The 25,450-nt window shown below is 39.2% G+C and overlaps 2 protein-coding genes across 4 annotated transcripts in view; one reads left to right on the top strand and one right to left on the bottom strand.

Annotated features, from left to right (window-relative positions):
* The window catches only part of MPHOSPH6 (M-phase phosphoprotein 6), a 1,084,238-nt gene that overhangs the window by 350,818 nt on the left and 707,970 nt on the right, over positions 1–25,450 (top strand). The gene's annotated exons all lie outside the window — the stretch shown is intronic.
* CDH13 (cadherin 13) overlaps positions 1–25,450 on the bottom strand; it is a 1,164,483-nt gene that overhangs the window by 909,523 nt on the left and 229,510 nt on the right. For both annotated transcript variants that reach the window (XM_050775044.1, XM_050775045.1), the window contains one exon: positions 22,304–22,415. In XM_050775044.1, the coding sequence (XP_050631001.1) occupies positions 22,304–22,415 (112 nt within the window). The remainder of the gene's footprint in view (positions 1–22,303; positions 22,416–25,450) is intronic.

The following is a 25,450-nucleotide window of genomic DNA, read 5'->3' as shown; positions in this document are numbered from 1 at the left end:
CATTAGTACCACCGATACATGAAGCAATCAACCCGGCTGGGTACCATGTAAGTGTAATGAGAGACATTCTAATAAGAAACGAGAAACGTTCAGACTCCTCAGCCAGGTACCTTGCTGAAAGCTGGTTTACGGGGTTAATAATTTGTTCAGGTGGGAGGAGCATGAGGACGCTGCACTTGAGAAGCAAAGGCCTCTTGTTGCAAAGTGGAAAATATATAGAGTGATACAAAGAGGCTGAAATATACACTGATCAGTAGCTATGATCAGTATGTATCATTTGCTCACATGGCTCAAAGTGAGGTTTGAGATAATATAAATATACATACTGATTACATATATATTACATATAATCTATTAATCTTGGCTAAGATTATATTATAGACTATCTATAATCTATTATATATTCATATATAATCAAAATGGATCTGTATATTATACATGATTGTACATACTGATTATAATATAATATATAATATATTAAATATATTTTATCATATATTTATATTGTATCTAAATATATTATATATTTATATACTATATTATATATTTGTATTGTATCTAAATATAGTCTATATTTTATAAAGATATATTCATATAAAATATAATCTATATATTATATAAATTTATACTATATTATATATTTATATTCATATAAAATATATAAATTATATATTATATATTTATATTCATATATATTTATATGCAATTTTTATATTATATAAATAAATATATTGTATATTCATATATGATCAGTATGTCTCTATATATTACATATAATAATGCATACTGGGTTATATTATACATTATATAATTTATATTATATATTTGTATTATATATTCATATATCTATACATCAAATACATAATAGATATATTATGTATAAATATATATTACATATATAATATATAAAAATAGGCAATATGTTATATACTATGTTATAGAGTATATTTTAAATATTAATATAAATATAAAATACATTTAATAATTAAAATGTATATTTTATGTTTAATTTTTTTTTACATATATAGAAAAATATATATAATCAGTATGTATCAGTGCGTATCATTTGCTCACAAGGCTCAAAGTGAGGTTTGAGGGGCCATGGTCAGATGGCATCAATGGATAGAAATAAACACCATTTACTGAGCAGAGGCTGTGCCAGCCTCAGATTTTCCTACAGTGTTCCTTAAAAAAGAAACCTGAAGTGCACAGAAGCTAAGGAGCTTCCTCCAGGTTACACAGCTAGTAAGTACTAGAGCTGGCATCCAAATCCAAGCATTCAGGTGCCAGAGCTGGGCATCTGCCTGCCACCAATACTATGAGGACCACAGCTGTGATATCCACAAGCATGGCCCCAGCCCGCTAAGCTCCAGGCAAGTCTTGCTTATCCCACCGGAATATGGAGCTGGTGGGGGCTGACCAGGAGAAGTTGGAACACACTGGAAATATACGTCGTGGATGTAGTTGGTGTCATGGTCATGGGGTAGGAGGGGATGGCATCAGCAAACAGGGGGACTCAAAAAAATAGAAAGCCCTTGTCACCTCAGAAAAGGTGAGGATCTCATGCAACATTGAAAAGCCTGCCTGCTGTCTTTGAAAATGCTCAGTAAAATCAGTCCTGATCTACCTTTCAATGTCTCAGTGTTAGACATTCAGGTGACACGTAGAAAGGCACAATTGCTGATGACAGGCTCTTCATGTTTTGGAATGGAAAAGATGGCAGTATCTGAATTTTCGTTCTCAACAACCTCCTGGAGATTTGTAAGTTCCCTGCCAACCGCGTCTGTCTCCCCACCCCCTGCCATTAGACCAACAACCATGCCCCAGGCTCCACTCAAATCTACCTAGTCGCTGAGAAAATCCTAACCAGGACAGGAAAGCTACCAGATGTCCCAACCCACAGGAGGGGTTCTGGAATAAATCTCCCTGTTCTCAACACCTGTGTGTTTAGAGTGTGTTTAGCGAAGGAATTCTTTCCTTTTTGTATGCCTCAAGTAACAGAGACAACCTTACTGAAATGCATCTGTGTGACTTTCTCTTCAGATTTTCCCAGTTGACCTTTCCTCTTTTTTGCTAGAGGCATTTTGCTGCCTTAGAGATGATTAGGAGTGAAAGATTCAACATTTAGTCTAAAGACTTTAGTAAAACAAAAATCTTGAAAGCCAAGGTTTACTGAGAGAGCAAAGGGCTTTCTAATTTGCAAAAAATTTACTGTAAGCCTCGGGTAGCGATAACTGAGAATTTCAGGCAAGGGGCATTCCCACCCCCACCCCGACACCTTTTCGGTCTAGGTGACACAGACTGGGGAATGTTACTGGAGAGGAGAGGGGTGTGACATTTCCTTGGGGCTCAGAGAGTCTGGCTTCCAAGGCTGATTCCACAGCCATCATGATACGAGAAGACTTTTCAAAGCTGCACATACGTATTTTCAAACATTTTACTATATCTTACTTTCTATTAGCTTAGCAGAATGAGAATATATATATATATAGAGACAGAGTGTGTGTGTATGTGTGTATATATGTGTGTGTGTCTATGTGTATGTACATATTTCCACCTTCCTCTCTCCTCAAGAATCATGACAGGGTTTGAGTGATAGAGCTTCAGGTTTTCCCTGGCCCCCAGGTTACGCTGGAAATTAAAAAAAAAAAAATTAATAGAGGTGGCCGTGCGTAAAGCACGTAAGTTTAGGAGAGATTTGAGGAGCTCTTTCGACTGGAAAAGAGTTAGATTCTGGGGTATTTCTGCATGCTTTCTGGAATATTTACTGTGCATTTTCACATCATAAAGGCTGGAGAGGGCCTACAGTTTAAATTAAAAAACAAAACAGAATGTCCCAAACTTAACTTCAAAATATGTTTTCCCCGATTGCATTCCTATTACCACTCTGCACAATAGTGTTCCATAGACAGAAGTTTGGGAAATGCTAGTGTGGAACAAATGTGAACTACCATGTCCCGGGAATTCAGACCACCTATATCAACATGGCATAGTGCTTAAGACCAAGAACTGAGATCACCTGTGTCAACCTGACTTAATTGTTCACAGAAACCTTTGTCCAGGAATTGTAAGGCTCTAACCCAGGAACAATTTCACTGCTTTGTTCAGAAAATCTATGCATATCAATTTATCTCGGACAACAGTCTCCTTACCTAGATAAATAGCTCATTTATCAAACAATAACCTACTTGTCAGACTTATTTCAATATACTCATCTTGCTATGTCTAACAATCTTAAATCAGGATGTCATGAATTTACCCGATACCAATCATCTTCCTAACTTAAATTACATGAGCCTATACCTTCCCTACAAGCCCTATAAATATCTATTCTGACTTCCATCTTCTGGAATGTTGCTGAGATTCTGTTAAGGTAGTCTTCTCCTTTGTGGAAGTGAGTTCTAATAAATGTAGTCTTGTTTTAACACCAGTTATCTGGTGATACTTTGAGAAGGTGTATTTACTGTATAGTATATGAGCTGTTTGGGTGCATGCTTGAAATGTGGGAGCCTAAATGAAACTTGAGGTAGTTTCCAGGTACATTTTTTCTATCGTCAGAGCTCAGCACTGCTCAACTCCTCCCCTGGTTTGGGCTACTGCTCCAAACTCAGTAACTGTTTGCCTCTGTAACTGGATGCCTCTGATTTTTGTTTGTTTGAAGTCCCTAGTTTAGGGAATGGGCTTCCAAACATGACACCTGTCTCCCAGACCACAAAGTGGGCTCTTCACCCAATGCCAGGCCAATCAGCTTCTCTACCAGGAGTTTGAATGAAAACATCCCAAACTGGAAGGTATTTGGAGTTAAGTTATTCGTATCTTAACACTAAATGTGTGGTCCACAGACCAATGCCCAACCTCTTGTTAGGGGCCCATGACGAGTACAGAAATTGAAAGCAGTATGACATAGTAACATTATACCTGTTCAATGTATTTTTTTAAAAGCTTACTTTTTATGTCTTTGGATTTATTTAATTTTATAAAACTTGATTTTCATCATATTACTAAGAAAAAAATGTTCAAAAGTTGAAAATAAGACAAAAACGTGGGTTGCATGTTCTTTCAGTGTCATATACAGGCATTAACTTGTCAAGTCAAAGTTTATTTAATTATCTAGAAAAATGTATTGTTCACCTCATTGTTCACTACTCATTGATGGTTTCAGGCTTAATAACATGACGTGTTAATTCATAGATTTCTGTCTAGCAGAGATGCAAGTAATAATGGGTAGAAAAGATAACCACAGAGGTTGCAGTTTTTTGTCCTGTAGGACATCAGATGGTTTAGCTGTGTCCCCACCCAAATCTCATCTTGAATTGTAACTCCCACTATTCACATATCATGGGAGGAACCAGTGGGAGGCCATGGGAATTATAGGGGTGGGTCTTTCCTGCACTATTCTCATGATAGTGAATGAGTCCCATGAGAGCTGATGGTTGTAAAAAGAGGAGTTCCCCTGCACAAATTCTCTTTTTGCCACCATCCACATAAGATGTAACTTGCTCCTCCATGCCTTTCACCTTCCACCATGATTGTGAGGCCTCCCCAGCCATGCGGAACTGTAAGTCCAATAAACCTTTCTTTTGTAAATTGCCCAGTCTCAGGTATGTCTTTATCAGCAGTGTGAAAACAGACTAATAAAGGACATTAACCAGCTTCGTATGTAACTTAGCAAACTTATTCTAACACTCCTTTATTATTAGATTGCATGCAAATAGCAATCATAATTATCATTTTACTGGTCCCCTTTTGAATCGTTGAGATAGATAAAATCTTTGATGTGTTCACTTTAGATATGAATGTGAGTCATGTTTTAAACTTTTTGAAAACTATATTTGACATTTTTCCTTTTTTTAACAAAAGTATGTTAGTCTGTGACACATTAAAAGAAAACAAAATGAAACAAATATCGTCATTCACTGTAAAAGTTTGAAAAGCACTGTCCTAATTCTATGAGTTCCCATTGCTTATGCCTGTGGAACTTCTCTAGTTTCTGTCCTTTCTGAGACCTTGTCATTCAGGTCTTTGGATGAACCTGTGACTATGCAACTTCCTTCTATTTTAATTAAGTATCTTTCTTTAAAGTCTTTAGTTAGTCAGGATTTATCAGAATTCTAACTAAGTCATCATATTGTAATTATAGCCAACAAAACGCTTTTCAACAGATAACAATCCAACCTCTGCTTTGGTACAGAAGGGTATATACCTAACACTAAAATGTCCTGATCAAAACTGCACATGATGAAAACAAAGTCTGAGAGCATCCAAAAGCAAAGCAGGCAACTTTCATCATAAACAAAAACTTTGTGACACTTCCAGCTTTGGCCTCACTCATTCTAGAACTACCTTGGTCATGTCCCCAAAATGAACAAAACCTTGGAAGCATAATCAAAGCTGTCATGTGCAAGACTCCAGGCCTTTCTTTGGGAGCTGTAGCTTCTCTCTCCCTCTTGAATATGGTCAAAAGCCCGGTCCTAGCCCATGACCTCCATGTGATTACCTGGCCACACAACCCCATGAGGATCCATCTGGCAATCCCAGTTGCCCTCTAAGTTCAGTCCTCCCTATTCTTATTCTCTTTTCCCTCTTCAGTATCTAGAATTTGATGCTGAGTTCCTTCCTTAGCATAATTTATCTCCACTTACTCTCACTCTGTTTTCAATTCAACAGACTTTCTTCCATGGAAAAATGCAGTGCTAACCAAATTCCGGGGAGGTTTTGACTCATATTTTGAACTGTTTTTCAAACAGTACTTATTTCTTTTATGTTATTCAGAATCAATGTTTCCTCATTTGGAATCCCCCCTTCCTCTATGGAATTTAACGTATACATATGAAAATTAAAACCAGTTTTAGCTAAATATAGATCCTCTGGGAGGTCTTCAGAATCAGCTGACAGGCACAGTTAAGAGGAGCCTGGATCGCTGACAACCATTTTGGCTTCAAATGGAAAAGAAATAAGCTGGTGCAGCACTTGGCCACTTCTCAGGGGTGGCCTGCCAAGACATCATTTACCAAGGTGTTCACAAGTAGTAGAGGGGTTGAGGGGTAGGCTGAGCCACCACACTCTGCTGCCCCCAGAAGTGGCCGGGATGTAAAGAGCCCAACTTAACGTCTTAGCACGACTAAGGTCTGCAACTTTTCAAGGGAATGTTCTAAGGACTGCAATCTGCAGTTCTGAAATCCAAGAGACTCAGCACACCAAACATGTTTTTATAACTCATTTGGCAGCAAAACCCAACCTGAACTGACATGATGTTATTTGTGGTCCTTATTTATCCTACTGAGGGTAAACATTCGTATGTTTTACTACTGAAATGCAAATCTGTTTTATTACAGGGTGCTCCCCCAGACCCCGCTGGTAGAATTGTGTAATATACAATGCGAGCATCTTATTATCTTTCTAAATTCCAGAACACATCTGGACCTAAAATTGGGAGAACTAATTTCTCAAATATTTTTCATAGAGCATATTTTTAACATTTAGCTCAAAGAGACCAAGCATGAGTGAGAAGTGGTGGGGGGTGGGGCAAAGCATGTATCCCTAGAATATAAAAATGCTTAAAAGAGAGTCTCAGAGCAAGTAGGAAGAAAATATGCTCTCTTTCAGGGGAGCCAAGCTACAATGAAAACTTCATGGGTCATCTTTGGTGGGCATCCAGCACTACCCATTCAAACAGCATCATCTCACACAGATTTCCCACCCCAGCTTTATTCTTTTAAAGGATAAAACCAACCAACTTTTTAAAATAAAAATATTGCATGTAGCAGGCACTGCTCTCACCCCTTTGCGTGTGCTATCTTGTTTAATCCTTGAAATACTATCTCCATTTCACAGATGAGAAAAATTAGGAGCTGGAAGTTTGGGTAGCTTACAAACACCACCCATTATGAGTGACAGAGACAGGCAGCATTATAATCTAGGAGCCCACACTACTGTCTTGTAAAAATATCAGGGACACTCCAGTCTGTTATAAGAGGCAATGACTAGACCGCTTTACTGTGAAAGGAAACTCTAACACCAGCTACAGCATTCCATATGGAAAGATCAAAGATCTTGGAGTCAGAAGATTGTAGCACCACTGACACTTTTTAGTGAGATCTTGGACTCTTTAGTCAACCTTTATACCCCTATCTGTAGAAGAGAGTTTATAATCCTATTTACAAGACATCTGAGATGATTAAATGTATCAAATTATAGCTCTCCTCCTGGATCACAGTATCTCAAACCGAAGAACCCACTCTCATCTTAGGGCTTTGGCACGAGTTACTCCCTCTACCTAAGTGTTTATACCATTGATTTTTACTTCACTGGATTCTTCTTATAGTTCAGGACTTGGATTCTTAGAAAAATCTTCTTTGACTACCCATTCTTCAGCAGTCATGCTGAAATCTCTATCATATGACCTCGCCTTATTTCCTTCATGGTACTTCTCATCATCTTGTCATGTGCCGTTTTCCTGTGTTCTCAAGGGTTTATTATATCATATTTGCCTTTTTCTCTCTCCAGTATAATGAAAGCTCCAGAGCAGGAGGAACATTTTTTATCTGATTCAAAGCTTTATCTCTTATACTTAGCACAGGGTCTGGCACAAACTAGGTGACCATTCAGTGTTTCTTCTACAGTTGCCTTAATGAGTGGTAGGGATTCGATATACATCTTTTCCTTTTCTATTCCCTATTTCTGTCTCCAGAAGGAGAATGAATTTGGTCAAATGCAAAAGTCCTTGGAGACATTTTGACTGGCAAGCATTTGTACCTCTTGCCCTTTTGCTCTCAAGCCAAAAAAAAATTCCATGAAAATTAAGGTGAAAAGAACAAACAGAGGGCACCTCTATTACTAGAATATGTGTAGATTTGATCTGTAACAGAATAATAAGAACTTCTGCTTCTCAGGCTATTTAAAGCTATGCTTAATCTTTCCCAATTTATATTTTGATGCCTTATTTATTAAGCAGCCTAGTTTATGTAGTTCTAATACCTTAAATTAGGAGATGCTCCTGTAACATCTGTATGTTCCTGTATTCTTAATTCCTTAAAGAAAAACAGGAATGAAACAGATTTATACCAGCTCCAGAACCATGTGAGTGAAGACACTCAACAGGTTGAAGAGCGAGGCCATATGGCAGCACTTAGAATTTGATAGTCTTAATTAAGCAATCTGCTCACCAGCATCACCAGCAAGAAACCTGGCGTGATGGCTGTCCTTATCCCCTGCCACCTAAAAAACATTTCCATTTGTGTGTATGCTGGGTTCTAAGAATTCTCAGGCATGGAGCACAGTCTGCAGTCATAGGATGTTAGTACTCAACAGGACCTTAGCGATAGAGCACAGTACCCTTAGAATGCACTGTCTGGCTTTCGCCAGCCCAGCATCATTTCCTTCCTTCAGGGAATTGCATGTCCATTTCCCCAGGCCTGGCTAACAGAAGTGCAGAATTTTCTTGTATATAATAACTGGCTTAAGGATAAGCACATGACCCAAGTTGGCCCAAGGACGGTTAGCCATGAGATATTTGCTGGAACACTGGGAAAACAGATGCTCTGGCTTTTTTAGCTAGAAGAATAAAAGACTGGAATTGCTGGTGGCCATCTTGGAGGGAAACCCTCCGAGAGTGAAGATTGAGACCAATATTATAGAAAGCAAAGCTGGGGGATGAAGGGTGATATTGAGGATATCATTAGAGCATCTAGATCCAAGTGTTTCCAAAGCCAGCTCACACTGTGAAATTTTCAATCATGTGAGCTGATAATTTTATATGTTTTTGCTGAGGCTAGTTGGAGTTGTGTTACTGTTGATTACAATCAAAATAGCCCAACTCATATACTCTCATTATACAAATAAGGAAACAGAGGTCCAGGGAGGAAAACTGTCATGCAAGTCAATGTTAGAGCTGGGAATAGACTTCAGTGATTCTGCTTCTCTTTTGGAAAACCTCTTTTAGATGTCTGCTAGTGTCAACCCTTGGGTCTCCCTGGGGCTCTCCTTTCACTTATTTCATGTTCAACAGCTCCCGAATTACACTCCCATCTCCCCTGTTCATCTCTCCTCTGATATAAATACAAACTGTCTCTATCTCAGGACTTCTGAAATGGCTCCATGGCAGCCTGGGCCATGCCCACTCATCCTTTTCACCTTCCTCCTACTCTGAACTTCCAAGAAAGCCAGCCACACTGTCTGACCACATGGTACCCTTTTCGTACATTACCTGTATCAACAATTCAAAACACTGAAAACAGATTTCAAAGCCTTTGATCAACACCAGCCAGCCCATGTCCTGTCTGTCACCTCTTAGCACTGTCTTCTGCTTCCTTGATAGTGAATAGCAGGTATTGTCTACATTGTTATTGATATGATAGAAACAACATAGCATCAAAAACATCAAGATGGTTTTGTCTTCTATGGAACATCATTTGACTCCATGCACAGTCTTAGGAGTAATAGTGACTTCATGAAGGTGAATTTAGATGCCCATGTGGGACAGGCAGAATTAACTAGGAAGCCTACTGTGTATCAGAAAGATAAACATTGGAGGGCCATAGCAAGCTTTCAGCTACAATTATCCCTATGCTGTTTCCGACAGCTAATATTTCAGGTGCCATTATAGGTCAGCTACTATTCAAAACCCTTTATATAGATTAATATTTTAAAAAGTGATTTAAATCATTATGGGTACATAATAGTTGTATATTTTTACAGGGTAGCTATGATGTTTTGATACAGATATACAATGTGTAATAATCGAATCAGAGTAACTGTGTATTCACCACTTCAGACCTTTATCATTTCTTTGTGTTAGGGACATTCCAATTCCATCTTATTGGGTATTTAAAATATATAATAAATTATCAATTTTTATTATCCTGTTACGCTACACAATACTAGATGTTATTCATTCTAGCTGTATTTTTGTACCCATTAACCAACACCACTTTATCCTCCCTCCCCATACCCTTCCAGCCCCTTACAACCATCATTCCACTGTATTTCCATGAGTTCATTTTTTTCTTGGCTCTCACATATGAGTGAGGAGATTCAATATTTGTCTTTTTGTGCCTGACTTATTTCATTCATTATAATGTCCTCCAGTTCCGTCTTTTTTTTTTTTTTTTTTTTGCAAATTACAGTTCATTCTTTTTTTATGGCTACATAGTACTCTATTGTGTATATGTATCACATTTTCTTTATCCATTTGTCTGCCCATAGACCCTTAGGTTGCTTCCACATCTTGGCTATTGTGAATTGTGCTGCAATAAACATGGGAGTGCAGATAACTCTTTGATATACTGACTTCCTTTCTTTTAGATATATACCCAGCAGTAGGACTGTAGGGTCATATAATAGTTCTATTTTTAGTTTTTTGGGGCCCATCCATAGTGCTCTGCATAGTGGCTGAACTAATTTACATTCCCACCAACAGTGTATGAGGGTTTCCCTTTCTCCACACCCTCATCAGCACTCATTGTTGCCCGTCTTTTGGATAAAAGCCATTTTAACTGCAGTGAGAGAATATGTTTACATATATTTTATTTGCATTTCTCTGATGATTAGTGATGTTGGGCATTTTTTTTTCACATCCTGTTAGCCATTTGTCTTCCTTTGAGACATGTCAATTCATATCTTTTGCCCATTTTTAAAGAAATTTTTTTTCTATTGAGTTGTTTGACTTCCTCATATATTCTGGCTATTAATCCCTCATTAGACGGGTGGTTCTCAAATATTTTCTTCCATTCTGTGGGTTGTCTCTTCATTTTGATTGTTTGCTTTGCTGTGCAGGAACTTTTTAGCTTGGTATGATCCCATTTGCCCATTTTTGTTTTCATTTCCTGTAGTTTTCAGGTCTTAAGAAATCTTTGCCAAGACCAATGTCCTCGAGTATTTCCCCCAAAGTTTTCTTATAGTCGTTTCAGAGTTTCAATTCTTAGATTTAAGTCTTTAATTCATTTTGATTTGCTTTTTGTATATGGCAAGAGGTAGGGCTCTATTATCATTCTTCTGCATATAGATACCCAGTTTTCCCAGCAGCATTTATTGAAAAGACTGTTCTTTCCCCAAGGTATGTTCTCGGCACCTTTGTCAAACATGAGTTCACTGTAAATGTATAGATTTCTGGGTCTGCTATTTGGTTCCGTTAGTTGTGTGTCTGTTTTTATGCCAGTATCACACTGTTTTAGTTACTATAGCTTTGTAGTATAACTGGAAGTCAGATAACATGATACCTCTAATTTCGTTCTTTTTGCTCAAGGTGGCTTCTGCTGTTCTGGGTCTTTTGGGGCTCCATATAAATTTTAGAATTATTTTTTCTTTTTCTATAAAGAATTTCATTGGTATTTTAATAATGATAAAGTTACAGATCAAACTCCTTGTTCTACCCCTTCCCCACTTCTCACTACTATACTTGTGTTTAAAAAGAAAAAAAAAAAAAATTCCCCCTGAGCGCAGTGGCTCATGTCTAACCCAGCACTTTGGGAGATTGAGTTAGGAAGATCATTTGAGGCCAGGAGTTCAAGACCAGCCTGGCCAACATGGCAAAACTCTGCTCTATTAAAATTATAAAAATTAGCCAGGCGTGGTGGTACACTCCTGTAGTTCCAGCTACTCAGAAGGCTGAGGCATGAGAATAGCTTGAACCCAGGACGCAGAGGTTGCAGTGTGTTGAGATTGTGCCACTGCACTCCAGCCTGGGCAACAGGGAGAGACTCCATCTCAAATAACAACAATAATAATTATTATTATTATTATACAATATTATAGTTATCATGCATAGATTAATATTTAGTCGTCAAAATAAACTGTTGAGATTGCTGCCATTATAATATTAATTTTCCAGATGAGAAAATAAAACCATAGGGAGTTTTTCTGTTTTGTTTTTCCCAACTTGCCAAAGTTACTTAGTCAGTAAAGGATCACCCTTAGATTTGAACCCAGGCAGCCGACCTCTGGGGTCTATGCCCTGAAGACGCAACACTGCCCAGAAATGGGGCAATTTCTAAAGGTTAAATTCTAAATGTTAATAACAAATTCCTTTTATCAAACACCTCAAATTCACACACTGAGCGACCAAACAGGACATATCTATGAGGCAAATTTAGCCCAAGGGCTGACAGTGTGATACCTCTGGTCTATTTATTTCTTCCATTCTACTGTTAAGAAAACTTAGGCCAAGGGAACTCCACCTGTGTTCATGTTCCTCATCTAGGAAGGCCTTCTCACTCTGTTACTTCTTGTGTTTCCCATTGTTTAAAGAACAAGTTAGGACCCAAGTCCAATGGAAGGATCTCTAAACATTTTGTTATATCTGTCTTTGATGTGTACATATGTTCATTTCTTATCCTACAGCATTTTATTATAATATTTCACACTTGTTAGGTAGGTAGGATAATGCATTTATGAGGTTCCTAATCATTATTATTGACTTATTACTAGATTGATACAAATAAATTGGTAGGAGGGAAGGGAAAACCCGTAAAAGCATTACATTTCTATGGAGCTCTGTTTAAATATAGGAAAAACTCTTATTAATGTAAATAGGAGTCCACATTCTGACCTGATGTAACGTCAACTTCATAATGATAGAGTGAATTAGGCAATACCAGAATAATTTTCCTTGGCACATTACAACAGATTAAAACAAATATACTACTTGAAACCACAACCTTGTCCAGCTCTGTCCAAACTGCAGTGCAGGTGACATTATATAACCTCACTAATCAATTAATCAGTCTCCCAACCTGAAAGTAAATAGAAGCTTATATGAAGTATGAAAAGGATGTGTGAAGAATGACCAGAAAATGTAAACAGAATTATCGTTATTATTTTTAGAAATCACAAAAAATGAAAGCAAAACTAAAAGAACCTAGGAAGTTCTCAAGATAGAGAATGTAGACAGATAAAAGCCTAAGTCAGCTTGAACTCAGGAAATAGGCATTTCTCCACCTGTGAGGTTGGAAAGTTCATCCATTTATTACTATCCAAATGAAATCTTTTCAGCAGGGTCAAAAGAGCCTTTGTTTTGACATTTAATTCACTGACGATGTATTTCCTCCCTTAGGATGCAAAACACCTCTCACATGCTTTTTCATTAATTGCCTTCATTTTTCAAGTTCCTTGCTTGATTTATAGTCAATTAAAAGCACCCTCAAAAGCCATGACTCATGTGTGTTAAGTACAAATATGATTAATGCGATTCCACACACTCCATGGAGGACCTGGCTGCTAACCAAGGTCAGTGTCATGGTGGCATGACCAAGCAACGTCTTGGTGAAAGAAATTCACAGAGAGGGTGGAAAGCCAGGAGTGAAGGGTCAGGGACAATCTGGCCCTGGGTCCATCCAAAATAGAAAAAGCTAATTCTTCCATAATACAGAGAAAGGATGAGCTTGGCTATGAAAAGCAACAAATATGCAGCAGCAGCAGTTCTCTCTATCTCATCCAGGTTGATAAAAGTGATGGGAAAATAAAGTGGCAAATGTCCTTGATGTATCACCACCAACATCAAAAAAACTAAGAGACACCAGGCCAGAGAGCCTTGGATAAAAGCCAGGGCCCTAAAATCCTGGGTTCAAATTTCGACACCACCAATTATAAGCAGTATGATCTCAGGTTCATTGTTTCACCTAGCTTAGCCTTAAATGTCCTCACCCATAAAATGAGCAGATGAGAGTACCTTACCCCTAAGAGCTGTTGTGAGGTTCAGGGTGACCCTCAACACACTAGGGAGCACACAGTAAATGTCTGTTATCAGGGCCAGGGAGGCCATACTGGCCCACACTCACAGAAGCTTGCATGCCAACATATGTTCCTAATATGGTTAGGCTTTGTGGCCCTACCCAAATTTCACCTTGAATTGTCATCCCCATAATTCCCATAATACCCACATGTCAAGGGAGAGATCAGGGGGAGGTCATTGAATCATGGAGGTGCTTTTCTCCATGCCAGTCTCATGATAGTGAGTTCTCACGAGAACTGATGGTTTTATAAAGGGCTCTTCCCCCTTATCTCGGTACTTCTCCTTCCTGCTTCCTTGTGAAGAAGGTGCCTTGCTTTCTCTTTGCCTTCCATCATGACTGTAAGTTTTCTAAGGCCTCCCCAGCCATGCTGACCTGTGAGTAAATTGAACCTCTTCTTTTTACAAATTACCCAATCTCAGGCAGTTCTTTATAGCAGTATGAAAACAGACTAATCCGAAACCAGTCTGGCCAGCACGGTTAAACCCTCTCTGTACTAAAAATACAAAAATGTAGCCGGGCATGGTGGTGCATGCCTGTAGTTCCAACTACTCAGGAAGCTGAGGCAGGAGAATCACTTGAACCAAGGAGGCAGAGGTTGCAGTGAGCTGAGATTGAGCCACTGCACTCCAGCCTGGGCAAAAAAGTGAGACTCCATCTCAAAAAAAAAAAAAGAAAAAAAGAAAAAAGAAAAAAGAAAAAGAAAAAGAAAAAGAAAAAAAAAACAGAGTAATACAGTAAATTGGTACCAGTAGAGTGGGGTGCTGCTATAAGGATACCCAAAAATGAGGAAGCAACTTTGGAACTGGGTAACAGGCAGGGTTGGGAACAGTTTGGAGGACTCAGAGGAGGACAGGAAGATGTGGGAAAGTTTGGAACTTCCCAGAGACTTGTAAAATGGCTTTGACCAAAATGCTGATAGTAATATGGACAATGAAGTCCAGGCTGATGTGATATCAAATGGAGATGAGGAACTTGTTGGCAACTGGAATAAAGGTGATTCCTCCTGTACTTTAGCAAAGAGACTGGCAGCATCTTGCCCCTGTCCTAGAGATCTGCACAATTTTGAACTTGAGAGAGGTGATTTAGGGTATCTGGCAGAAGAAATTTCTAAGCAGAAAAGCGTTCAAGCATGACATGGGTGCTCTGAAAAGCATTCAGCTTAATGTATTCACAAAGAGATGATTTGAAATTAGAACTTATGTTTAAAAGGGAAGCACACATAAAAGTTTGGAAAATTTGCAGCCTGAAGATGGAAAAGAAAAGAAAAAAACATTTTCTGGGGACAAATTCAAGCCAGCTACAGAAATTTGCAGAAGTAACAAGGAGCCAAATGTTAATCACCAAGTCAATGGTGCAGCAGGGGTAGTGGGTAAGAGGGAGATGTGTCCAGGGCATATCAGAGGTCTTCAAGGCAGCCCCTCCCATCACAGGCCCTGAGGCCTAGGAAGAAAAAATGGTCTCATAGGCCAGGTCCAGGGCCTTGCTGCTTTGTGCCATCTCAGGACTTGGTGCCCTGCATTTCAGCCATGGCTAACAGGGGCCAAAATACAGTTCAGGCTATTGTTTCAGAGGGTGCAAGCCCCAAGCTTTGGCATATTACACGTGGTGTTGGCCCTGCAGGTGCACAGAAGTCAAGAATTGAGATGTGGGAACTTCCGCCTAGATTTCAGAGGCTGTATGGAAACATCTGGATGTCCAGGCAGAAGTTTGTTGCAGGGGCAGAACCCTCATGAAGAATTTCTGCTAAAGCAGTGCAGAAAGGAAATGTGGGGTTGAAACACCCACACAAAGTCCCCACTGGGGCACTGACTAGTGGAGCTGTGAGAGACAGCCACCATCCTCCAGACCCAAGAATGGTAGATCCACTGACAGCTTGCACTGTTCTCCTGGAAAACCTACAGACACTCAATGCCAGCCTGTGAAAGCAGCTGAGAGTGGAGCTGTACCCCACAAAGCCATGGAGAACCCAACTCTTACACCAGTGTGACCTGGATGTGAGACATGGAGTCAAAGAAGATCATTTCAAAGCTTTAAGATTTGTCTGCCCTGCTGGATTTTGGACTTGCATGGGGCCAGTAGACCCTTTGTTTTGGCCAATTTTTCCCACTTGGAGTGAGTGTATTTACCCAATGCCTGTACCTCCATTGTATCCAGGAAGCAGCTAACTTGCTTTTGATTTTACAGGCTTGTAGGTGGAAGGGACTTGCCTTGTCTCAGTTGAGACTTTGTACTTGGACTTTTGGGTTAATTCTGGAATGAATTAAGACTTTAAGGAACTGTTGAGAATGTGTGATTAGTTTTGAAATGTGAAGGGGACATGAGATTTGGGAGGAACCAGGGGCGGAATAACATGGTCTGGCTCTGTATCACAACCCAAACCAAATTTTGAATTGTGATCCCCATGATTCCCATAATCCTCACGTTTCAAGGGAGAGACCAGCTGGAGGTAACTGAATTATGGTGGCAGTTTTCTCTATGCTGTTCTCATTATCGTGAGTGAGTTCTCTTGAGAAGTGGTGGTTTTATAAGGGGCTCTTCCCCTTATCTCAGCACTTCTCTTTCCTGCCACCTTGTGAAGAAGGTGCCTTGCTTCCTCTTCACCTTCTACCATGATTGTAAGTTTCCTGAGGCCTTCCCTCAGCCATGCTGAATTGTCAATTAAAGAGTCAATTAAACCTCTTTCCTTTATAAATTACCCAATCTCAGGCAGTTGTTTATGGCAGTATGAAAATAGGCTAATACATTTCCTAACATGCATATGCTTGTCACATTATCTAGAAACACTCACTCTCTTTTGTCAACATGGACAGGAGTCCCTTCATGAAAATGTCGCCTAAGAACTACCCCTGCCTTTTCAGAAACATTAGCATATTAAAACTTCAGGAAAGTATCAGAAAAGTCAAGAGCAAAAAGGGTGACGTCAACCTAATCCCTTAGATCCATCGTTTCCACAAAAGTGAAGTAAATAAGAATATTCGGTGCATTTTTCACAAAGCAAAATTTACTCAAAGAACTGACTTTTCTTCTGTAACTAGTCTTTACTCCTTTTATGTTTGTTTTTGATGCCAAGTAACCTTTTAAAAGAAAAGCCTGGCAAAAGTAAATGGCGGTAGTGTTTTTCCCTCTCTTCATTTACTTACTTTTAAAAAATTCATACCCAGTCTTAGCAAATTTTTTAAAATACACTCTCATCAATCTAGGATTTAAAAAATACTGGTCCATGAAGTTCAAATCCCTAGAATCATTGCTTTAGTCGCTTCTTCATCTCTTTGTATTTTTAATGGCCAACATGATTTTTCTTCTTAAAGCCAATTTCAGATGGCCATTATAAGAAAAGTGGATCTAGCTGAGGTCTATGCATAAAAGTAATAATAATAATAGTAACAGCAATAATAATAATGGCAATAATAATAGCAGCTTCCATTTATTTGTGACTATGTTTTAGGCATGTTTTCCATCAGTAAATGCATTAGCTCTAGAAGCAGAGACTGCCATTATTCTTCTTACAGAGATGAGATAATTCAAACTTGGAGGATTTGAATAACTCACTCATGGTCACAGAGCTAATAGATGACTGTGTGCACATTTGAATTCTAGTCGATATGAGTTTAAAACTGTGTGATCTTAACCACAGTATTGTAAACATTTGGAGGAAACAACTGGAGTCCATCTTTACTAGAACCACAAGTAGGTGCGGTCTCTCCCCTAGTGTTTCTAAGACGGCACAAAGCGAGGGGCTTATAGTGTTTCTAAGAAGCTAATTCTGTTCAGTGGGAAGATTTCTCTACTAAGGAAAGCAGGACATAGTCGCAGGTGCACGACCTTGCTCTTCTGCTTAAACTGACTAACTTCATCTTATGTAGGCCCTGGTTACTCTGAGACAGCTGGCTCCTTTGTGGTCCATTTCTGTCTCTATTTATGTCTCTTTCTGATATAGGCAACATCATTTTGTTAGGATCTTTGTAGAGACTGTGATCCTGCACATCAATTCCCATGTGTTGTTCTTGTTTGCCAGACTCCTTTGCAATTAGGTTGGCAACATGAATAGACCTTATAACAGAATGTGAGCAGAAATGATACATGCGACTTTGGGGCTGAGGTAGTTAAACACATGTAGTGATCTCTTCATAGTCTTTCTTATTCCCCTGTCTGCCAGCTCAGTGACAAAAGCTGGAAGCTACAAGATGGCAGGACCAAGCTGGAAGTAGCCTCAGCCATCAGGTTCTTGCATGGAGGGCAACTACTGGGAGGAGAGTTACCCAGGAGACCAGCCCAACTGCATCTGCATGATCTAAGTGAGAAACAAACTTTCATTGTGTTAAGTCACTGGGGTTGTTTGACACCATGGCCTAGCCTAGCCTGCTCTGGTTAATGTAAGTTCTTTACTAAACATGTGATGCAAGTTGTATTGTAGGTAAACTTAGATGCTGCAATTTTTCTCTGTATCTATATGTCTGTGTTTGCATATGGGTGGCCTAAGAGGAGTGATCCATAAAGAATTAACAGAGTAAAAAAAAGTACAGTTCTAATGGTGGCTATGTGGCCAATGAGGGTCTCCTTTCTGGACACCAAAGACTGGACTCATCCCCTACTAATAGAGGCTGGAGGTCAAAGGTATGGTTTCTCCTAATGAGCTCAATGACCACACATTTTTATATTTGCTGAAAAAAATCTGTCTGAGCTGATGGTAGCAAAGCAGACTATTCTGTTTTATAATTTTGCAGAACATAGGATAGTCAGATTTTATCACCTGGTATCTTCCCATCCCAGCTGGGTGGCTGGTCAGTTGCCCAAGACAGCTATTCTTCTAACACTGGGGATCTTCTGTTCTGTGTGTCAGGATGGAACCCGGGTTGCTGTCCAATTCTGTAGCTCCCAGATCACACAATTGTCATGTTCGGGGAAAAGCAAGAGCTACCATGCTGGGCAATTTGAGGGAGTTGTGTGTGCCAGACCTCTAGAAAACCCCTCCCACAAACTTTTTACAGATTCCTTTCTGAATTCAAAAACCTTAAATGGATGCCTCCTTTCTGAGTTGTTGCCTTCTAAGCTGACTTCTCCTTTCTTTCTGTATTTCTCATTGAAAATGGGAAGGATCACGTTTTCCCAGATAAACTTTCAAGAATGAGATAAAGCCAAGAAAGTTTTACGCAAGTTTTCATGAGTTGGGGGCTTTGCATCATTCTCTGAAAGATGCAGTGAAGAGCCCCCCTGGTTATGTTAGAAGAAATAGCCAAATGCTATGTTTTGATCCCAGCAGCTTGTTGAAAAATGGCTTTTTTAAGACGAAAGCAAGTCTAGTTAGGGGAAAGGAGAGTAGAATAAAGAGTGATTCAGATGTGAAGGAAATAAAAGGCTTTAGAACAACTGAAAGATGTATCAGAGATAACAGTGAATAAAATATTAGGGAAATAAAAGGAGTGGAGGTGACCATTAGTAACAGTTAAAGTAGAAAAAGATAAGTCATTGAAAATTGAGGAGGAAGATGAAAAAGGATAAAAGGAAATATTACTGTCTGAACAAAGATAGCAGGAAGCCATCCACAGAATAAACACTCCCCATAACCTGCTAAAAGCTGAACACAGAATTGGATGAATACAAGTCTAAGGTAGGGGTAGATATACTATGTCTGTCAGGCAAAGCGACAGCACTTTCAGACAACTTTAAAGAAGAGTGAAGAGTGTAGACATCAATTGATTGGTTATGCTGTGTTTACCCCCTCTGCAACACAAAAGTTCACAATGATTGGTAACCAAAGCTCTTAAATATTGCAAAGATAAAGGAAAAATGTAAAGTGCAAATGTCATGAGTAGGGCACAAGATGATGTTACTAATCTAGTTTCCTTATTGTGTACAACACTGGCCTATATTTAGACGAGACTAAAATATCCCTAACCATTTCCTGGATCTTTGGTATACAATGATTCAGGAAATGGAATCTATGCATTTTAAATTTTCTGGTTCTACTTGGTTCTTTTCATTTTTCATTCAGATTTAGCCTTGTGCCAGTAGAGTCTTCAATTTGATAGCACACATCACTCATTGGTTTCTTGATTAATCACATTTTTCAGAGACAGAAGGTTTTTGTTTTGCACTATAAGACACACACGAAATAAACTGAGAATGAGAGAGACAGAGAGGAGAGCGAGACTGGCTGAAAATATTGGTCAGTTAGGTATAAAAGTTTATTCAATATTTGGGGCTTTTTACCTCTACTTGCAAGTGGAAGAAAGCAAAGCACTGTTACCACTTCTGGAAACCCAGATTTTCCTAAACTATTTTCAATAGGCATTCTCAAGTCTATGACAATTTTCTTCCTCATTTAGGCACAATTAACCTTATCTGCAGGCTCTATACTCATAATATGTTCATTGCTTCGAGATGAACTTGAAAGTACCTAACCATATCTGCTTTGTATTTGTTTTTTTACTCTAGTAATATACATGGACATACGGTTTCACTGAGAGGGGCTACTCAAATTTTGCTTACCCAACAACTCATACACAAGCATAAAAATTTAAGTGTTCTCAATTCTCGTGTCACTGACTTTTTTCTGAACGTGTTATCATTCATAATCAACCTAGTCCCATTTAGCATTTACTAGCTTACCCAGAACCAATAACCATAACCCACTTAATTACTTAGGGGATTAAAGCATGCGCGCACACACACACATACACACACACACACACACACACAACTGTGATACTGGAATGTACAGTATGGCCTACTTTAAATTAAAAAGATCCCCCATAGTATGATTGTTTCCAGCTTCTCAGCAGCAAATTAAAAGCTGTTTGGTATCCTGAAGATTACAGAAGCAATCACATTTATAGGTCTACTTTGCATACCAACTCTATTAATTTCCATACTCAGGGTGGCTTCGCATTTCCAAGCATGTTAACGTAGATGCCATTTGGGATAATCACTTAGAAAAAAAAAATAAAAGGAAGATACAGGAAGAGAGGAGAGGAGAGCCAAAAAAATGGTTCTCACAAATCAAGTTCTGTTGAAATATATTGATTCTGATAAATACAAAAATGAAAAGACAAATGAGGGTTCCTGATGGCCAGACCCAGAAGTCATACTCAGAGATCAAATTAGCAGGAAATCACATATTGGAATTCACTTATTGTGCCAGCCCTGCACCTTGTCATTACAGACTCTAATTATTGAAACGATTTCATTGGCGTCATTTCATCAGGAGGTGCACAGGCTTCACCTTGGACAGCTCCCTTGATGCTCAACAGCACGTCTTCATTAATGTGTTCCTTTAGACTCCTCCAGTGTGTCCCAGCCTCACAGAATAATCCAGTCCAGTGTGCCTTTGTTTTTTCTTTCCTTTAAACTTGTTAGCCACATACCATAGGACTGAAGGAACTTCGCTAGTGTCAAAGGCAAACCTGAGACCACAAGGGCCAATGTGGAATCACCTTCCTTGCAAAGACCTTGGAGCATCTGATCAGCTTATTTTATTTTATTTTATTTTTTTGAGACACAGTCTCGCTCTGTCACCCAGGTTGGAGTGCAATGGTGCGATCTCGGCTCATTGCAGCCTCCACCTCCTGGGTTCGAGCGATTCTCCTGCCTCAGCCTCCCGAGTAGCTGGGACTACAGGTGTGTGCCACCATGCCCAGCTAAGTTTTGTATTTTTAGTAGAGATGGGGTTTCACCAGGTTGCCCAGACTGGTCTTGAACTCCTGGCCTCAAGCCATCCATCCTCCTTGGCCTCCCAAAGTGGTGAGATGACAGGCGTGAGCCATCATGCCTGGCTGCATCTGATCAGTTTAGATCAAATGTTTCCATATTCTTCATTTCCAACTGTTAAGCAAGGTACTCAAGAGCCTACAATTAAATGGTTATTTGTCTACCATCAATTTTAAATTCCATTGTACTAACACTGTACTTGTTATGCATTTAGCAATGTACCCTAACACTTCTTAAAGATAAAACAATATAATATTGACATTAAAAATAGAAAGAGATCATAACCACAGATATAAGGGAGGCATATTGTAAATAAATCAATAGGAATTTGGGAGGATTTGAGTTTAATCCACAGAATAATCAGTAGAGGTTTTGAATCTTTCTAAAGACCATCTTGTTAGCCTTAAGAATAAGAGTTTTTGATTCCTATGTCTAAAAATTCCCGGAAGCCAATGTCATACTCTCACCATTATTTTGATCTAATGCCATGTATGAGAAACTACAGGTAGAACAGCAATCTGCAAGAAGGCAATGATTTTGCTCTTGGGGGTCTGCCCAGGGGAAATGAATTTCATTTCCTTTGCACAGTGTAGAACTCTCATTGGAGGCTGACAGCTCCCTTTTCTGAGAGCAGTCTGCAAATACCCACTGCTGATAAAATACTAAAAAGAGATGCATATCACTCTATTAACCTCTAAGTTGACCAGCCCCTAATTTAAGAATTTCCATCTTGGGTCAAGCAGTGACATATGAAAAATAATCAGAAAACATTTAGTTTAGGAAATACCCCATCCTGAGACACAGTCATAAACATTAGCAAATTCAAACAAGAGCAGAGTCTAAAAGCATCTTCGAGTGACATTGCTTACAGTTTAGAATTGACTGGTCCTCAATGAATTCAGCTGGCTGATTGATATGGAACACTTTCTGCTGAAATCCAGGAGTGCAGTCCAAATCTTCTGCAGATGTTAGCAGCAGCACCTGAGAAAACCGAAGCCATCAATATTTTAATAGCGGCTTATGTGTTTGCCCTGCTAACTTTCACCAAATCTGCAACTTTTAGAAATAAGCTGAGGTTTCCATTTCATTTCCCAAATGAAGAGGTAAGTTGATACTTTTCCAGTGGCTGCCAACAATTCTTTCTGGCACTGAGATCTGGAGAACACGCAAATGGAACAGCTGCTGCAGTTTCCATTAAGTTGCAGTTAAAGAAATAACTTCGTCAGATTTTTACACCTGCTAAGATTCTCACCATGGTTTCCATGTGTGAAATTTTATTACAGAAACTGTCAATTTTCCATGATGCCTAAGCTAAAACCAACTTCATTTTTATACAAGCAAAGAAGCATTGTCATCTATGAAGAGGAGGAAAGAGAAAATGTAACTATTCTGTTGGAATTTACCTCTAAAAGGAATCCAGGGCCTGTTAAGCCTTCACTGTGGCCCAATATTGGTGACCATGAGCCACTGGTGGCTACTCAGTACTTTAAAGGTCATAGGTCTGAAATTGACATGTTGTAAGTATAAGATACAAATTGGATTTTGATGCCTAAATAAGGAAAAGAATGTAAAATAGTCAATAATTTTATATTAATCACATATTGAAATGACAATATTTTACATATGAAGCTAAATATATGTTATTAAAATTAATGTCATCAGTTTCTTATTCCTTTTGTAAACTTGGCTACTATAAAACTTAAAATTTACAATTGCTTTCAAAGGCACAATTTTGTCTTTGCAGATGCTTGAGACACTTCATCCAATGGTCAAAAAATTAGGTTACATGATTTGGAACATAATGTATGGAATGTAAGTGACTCTCTCCTGGGCAAGGTGTAACTTAGTGAAATAAGAAATGGTCTTAAGGTTTAGTACGCAAAGGCTACAACCCCATAAAAACAGGGATTACCTCCCCACCACAACCAACCACCAGTTCTACTGAGCACCTACCACACATCCAGGGACAGAGAAGAGGCTCCATAACACTTAAATGAAAGCTACCATTTTTGAGCCCTTATTATTTGGTAATTACTGTGTTAAACTCACCATATACATCATCTAATTTAATCTCCACAGCAGGCCTATGAAATGTGTATTGTTATAAGGTATATTTTATAGAAGATGAATCCAAAATTCTAGAAAGGTTAATAAGCTTGCCTAAGATCATACGGTTAGAATGGGTGCAGCCAGCATCTGACTCTAGGCTCAAGTGTCCTGAAAGGCACTCTGTCAGAGCCCTACCCATTCCCCTCAGACCTTCTGTGTCAATGTGCAAGACTTTGCATTTTTTTTTTCTTCATCTGAGATATGTCTCTAAAGCTTGTGGAAGGGTATTTTATCTGTACATAGTGCCAGAAAAGAGTGTTTGAAAATTAACATCCTGGGAGTGGCCCTTAACCAATAACTGATGGGAAATGGTATGTAAATACCCCAACTCCCTTACCCCTCTGGTGGGACCACTTGGAGATACGCATTTTTGTCTCCCAGTTTCTACCTGGGGCTGAGCGCCAATGTCCACCAGAGTATCTGGTTTGATAACTCACATTCATTATCTGCCTTCTCTTCCTTGACTTATTTCCTCATTCCCTATTCGTACTTTTTCTATTTTTTTTTTTAACTTTTAAAACTTCTTTTTTTTTTTTTTTTGAGACCAAGTCTTGCCATGTTGCCCAGGCTGGAGTTCAATCATGGCTCACTGCAGCCTCAACGTCCTGGGCTCAAGCGACCCTCCCACCTCAGCCTCCCAAGTAGCTGAGACTACAGGCACTAGTCACCATGCCCAGCTAATTTTTCTATTTTTTTGTAGTGAGGAGGTTTTACTATGTGGCTGTTCTTGAACTTCTGAGCTCAAGTGATCCACCTACCTCAGCCTCCTAAAGTGTCAAGATTACAGGCGTGAGCCACTGCACCCAACTAGTATTTTTCTTAAACCAATTTCTGCCATCACTCAAATTACTTGCACTCAAATCCTCTACTATGTGTCTGTTTCTTAGAAAACAAAACTTCAATATCAGACCGCAAAATCGTAACCACTGCACACAGACAGTTGAAGAAAATTCATTATCATCCCCACCAGAGAACTCAAAGCAGTGTCAAAAGGTTGGAAGCTGTGGAACCAGGGCTTCTCTCTAAATATCAGCCCTCTGAAAGGCACTGAACCCCAAAGAAGGGAGCAAGAATCAATCTCAAGAGGTTCACCGTGTGGCTGACCTGAACACCATCAGAGAAATGGAAATCGGGAGTTATCACCCTGACCAACATCATCTCCCTCAAATCAAAGGGAAAAGAATGCTGTGGTCCAGCATCTGTGCGGTTCCGCTTGTGAGTCATGGATTCCCTTGTCTTGAGAGCAGGCTCTGGTTAGATCACTCTGAAAGCAATCATCATGCTGGCATCCCAAGTGGCACATACACAGAATGCAGACCCAGGAGTCAGAAAAATCTGCCGGCAATTTTGCAAGCAGAAAATCTATAACTGGCCAATATTAATTCAGTTAACTAGCAAATGGTCAAGGGTTGTCTCCAGACACCCAGTATCTACAATTATGTGTTAACCTTCTAATTGACTAATTCTGCTCTCAGCTCCCAGACCAGGAAACTGGATATCCCTTAGGAAGTAAGGAAGGTGAAATTTCTCCCAGAATCCTGAGCATAAAAAGCCAGGACTGAGAGAAAGCACAGTTAGTGATGAGAAACAGTACTCTGCGGGTGAGCTCTGTGTTCTCCATCTTTGTCTATCTGTGGCTCAGTCTCTGAGATTACTTGGCAGGGCTCATTCAGGATTCCTCTAGAGTTACAAAGAAAAACAAAAATGAACCTTTTTCCAGCTGCTGACTCTTAGCGAGTGGGGGAGCAGTAGGAGAACCCCCAAAAGCACAGTTTTATCTTTACAAATTCTTGGGACACTTCACCTACCAGGCAAAATTAAAGTTAAATGATTTGTAACATAAAGGTACACAGTACACTGCTGGGCCAGGGGTGACTTAGTGAGGTGAGAATTAGTCAAATAATTCA

Source organism: Macaca thibetana, chromosome 20, assembly GCF_024542745.1.
Source record: "Macaca thibetana thibetana isolate TM-01 chromosome 20, ASM2454274v1, whole genome shotgun sequence".
Classification (NCBI taxonomy): domain Eukaryota; kingdom Metazoa; phylum Chordata; class Mammalia; order Primates; family Cercopithecidae; genus Macaca; species Macaca thibetana.
Note: the sequence above shows the minus strand (reverse complement) of the source record. Positions and strands in the feature narration are given on the sequence as shown.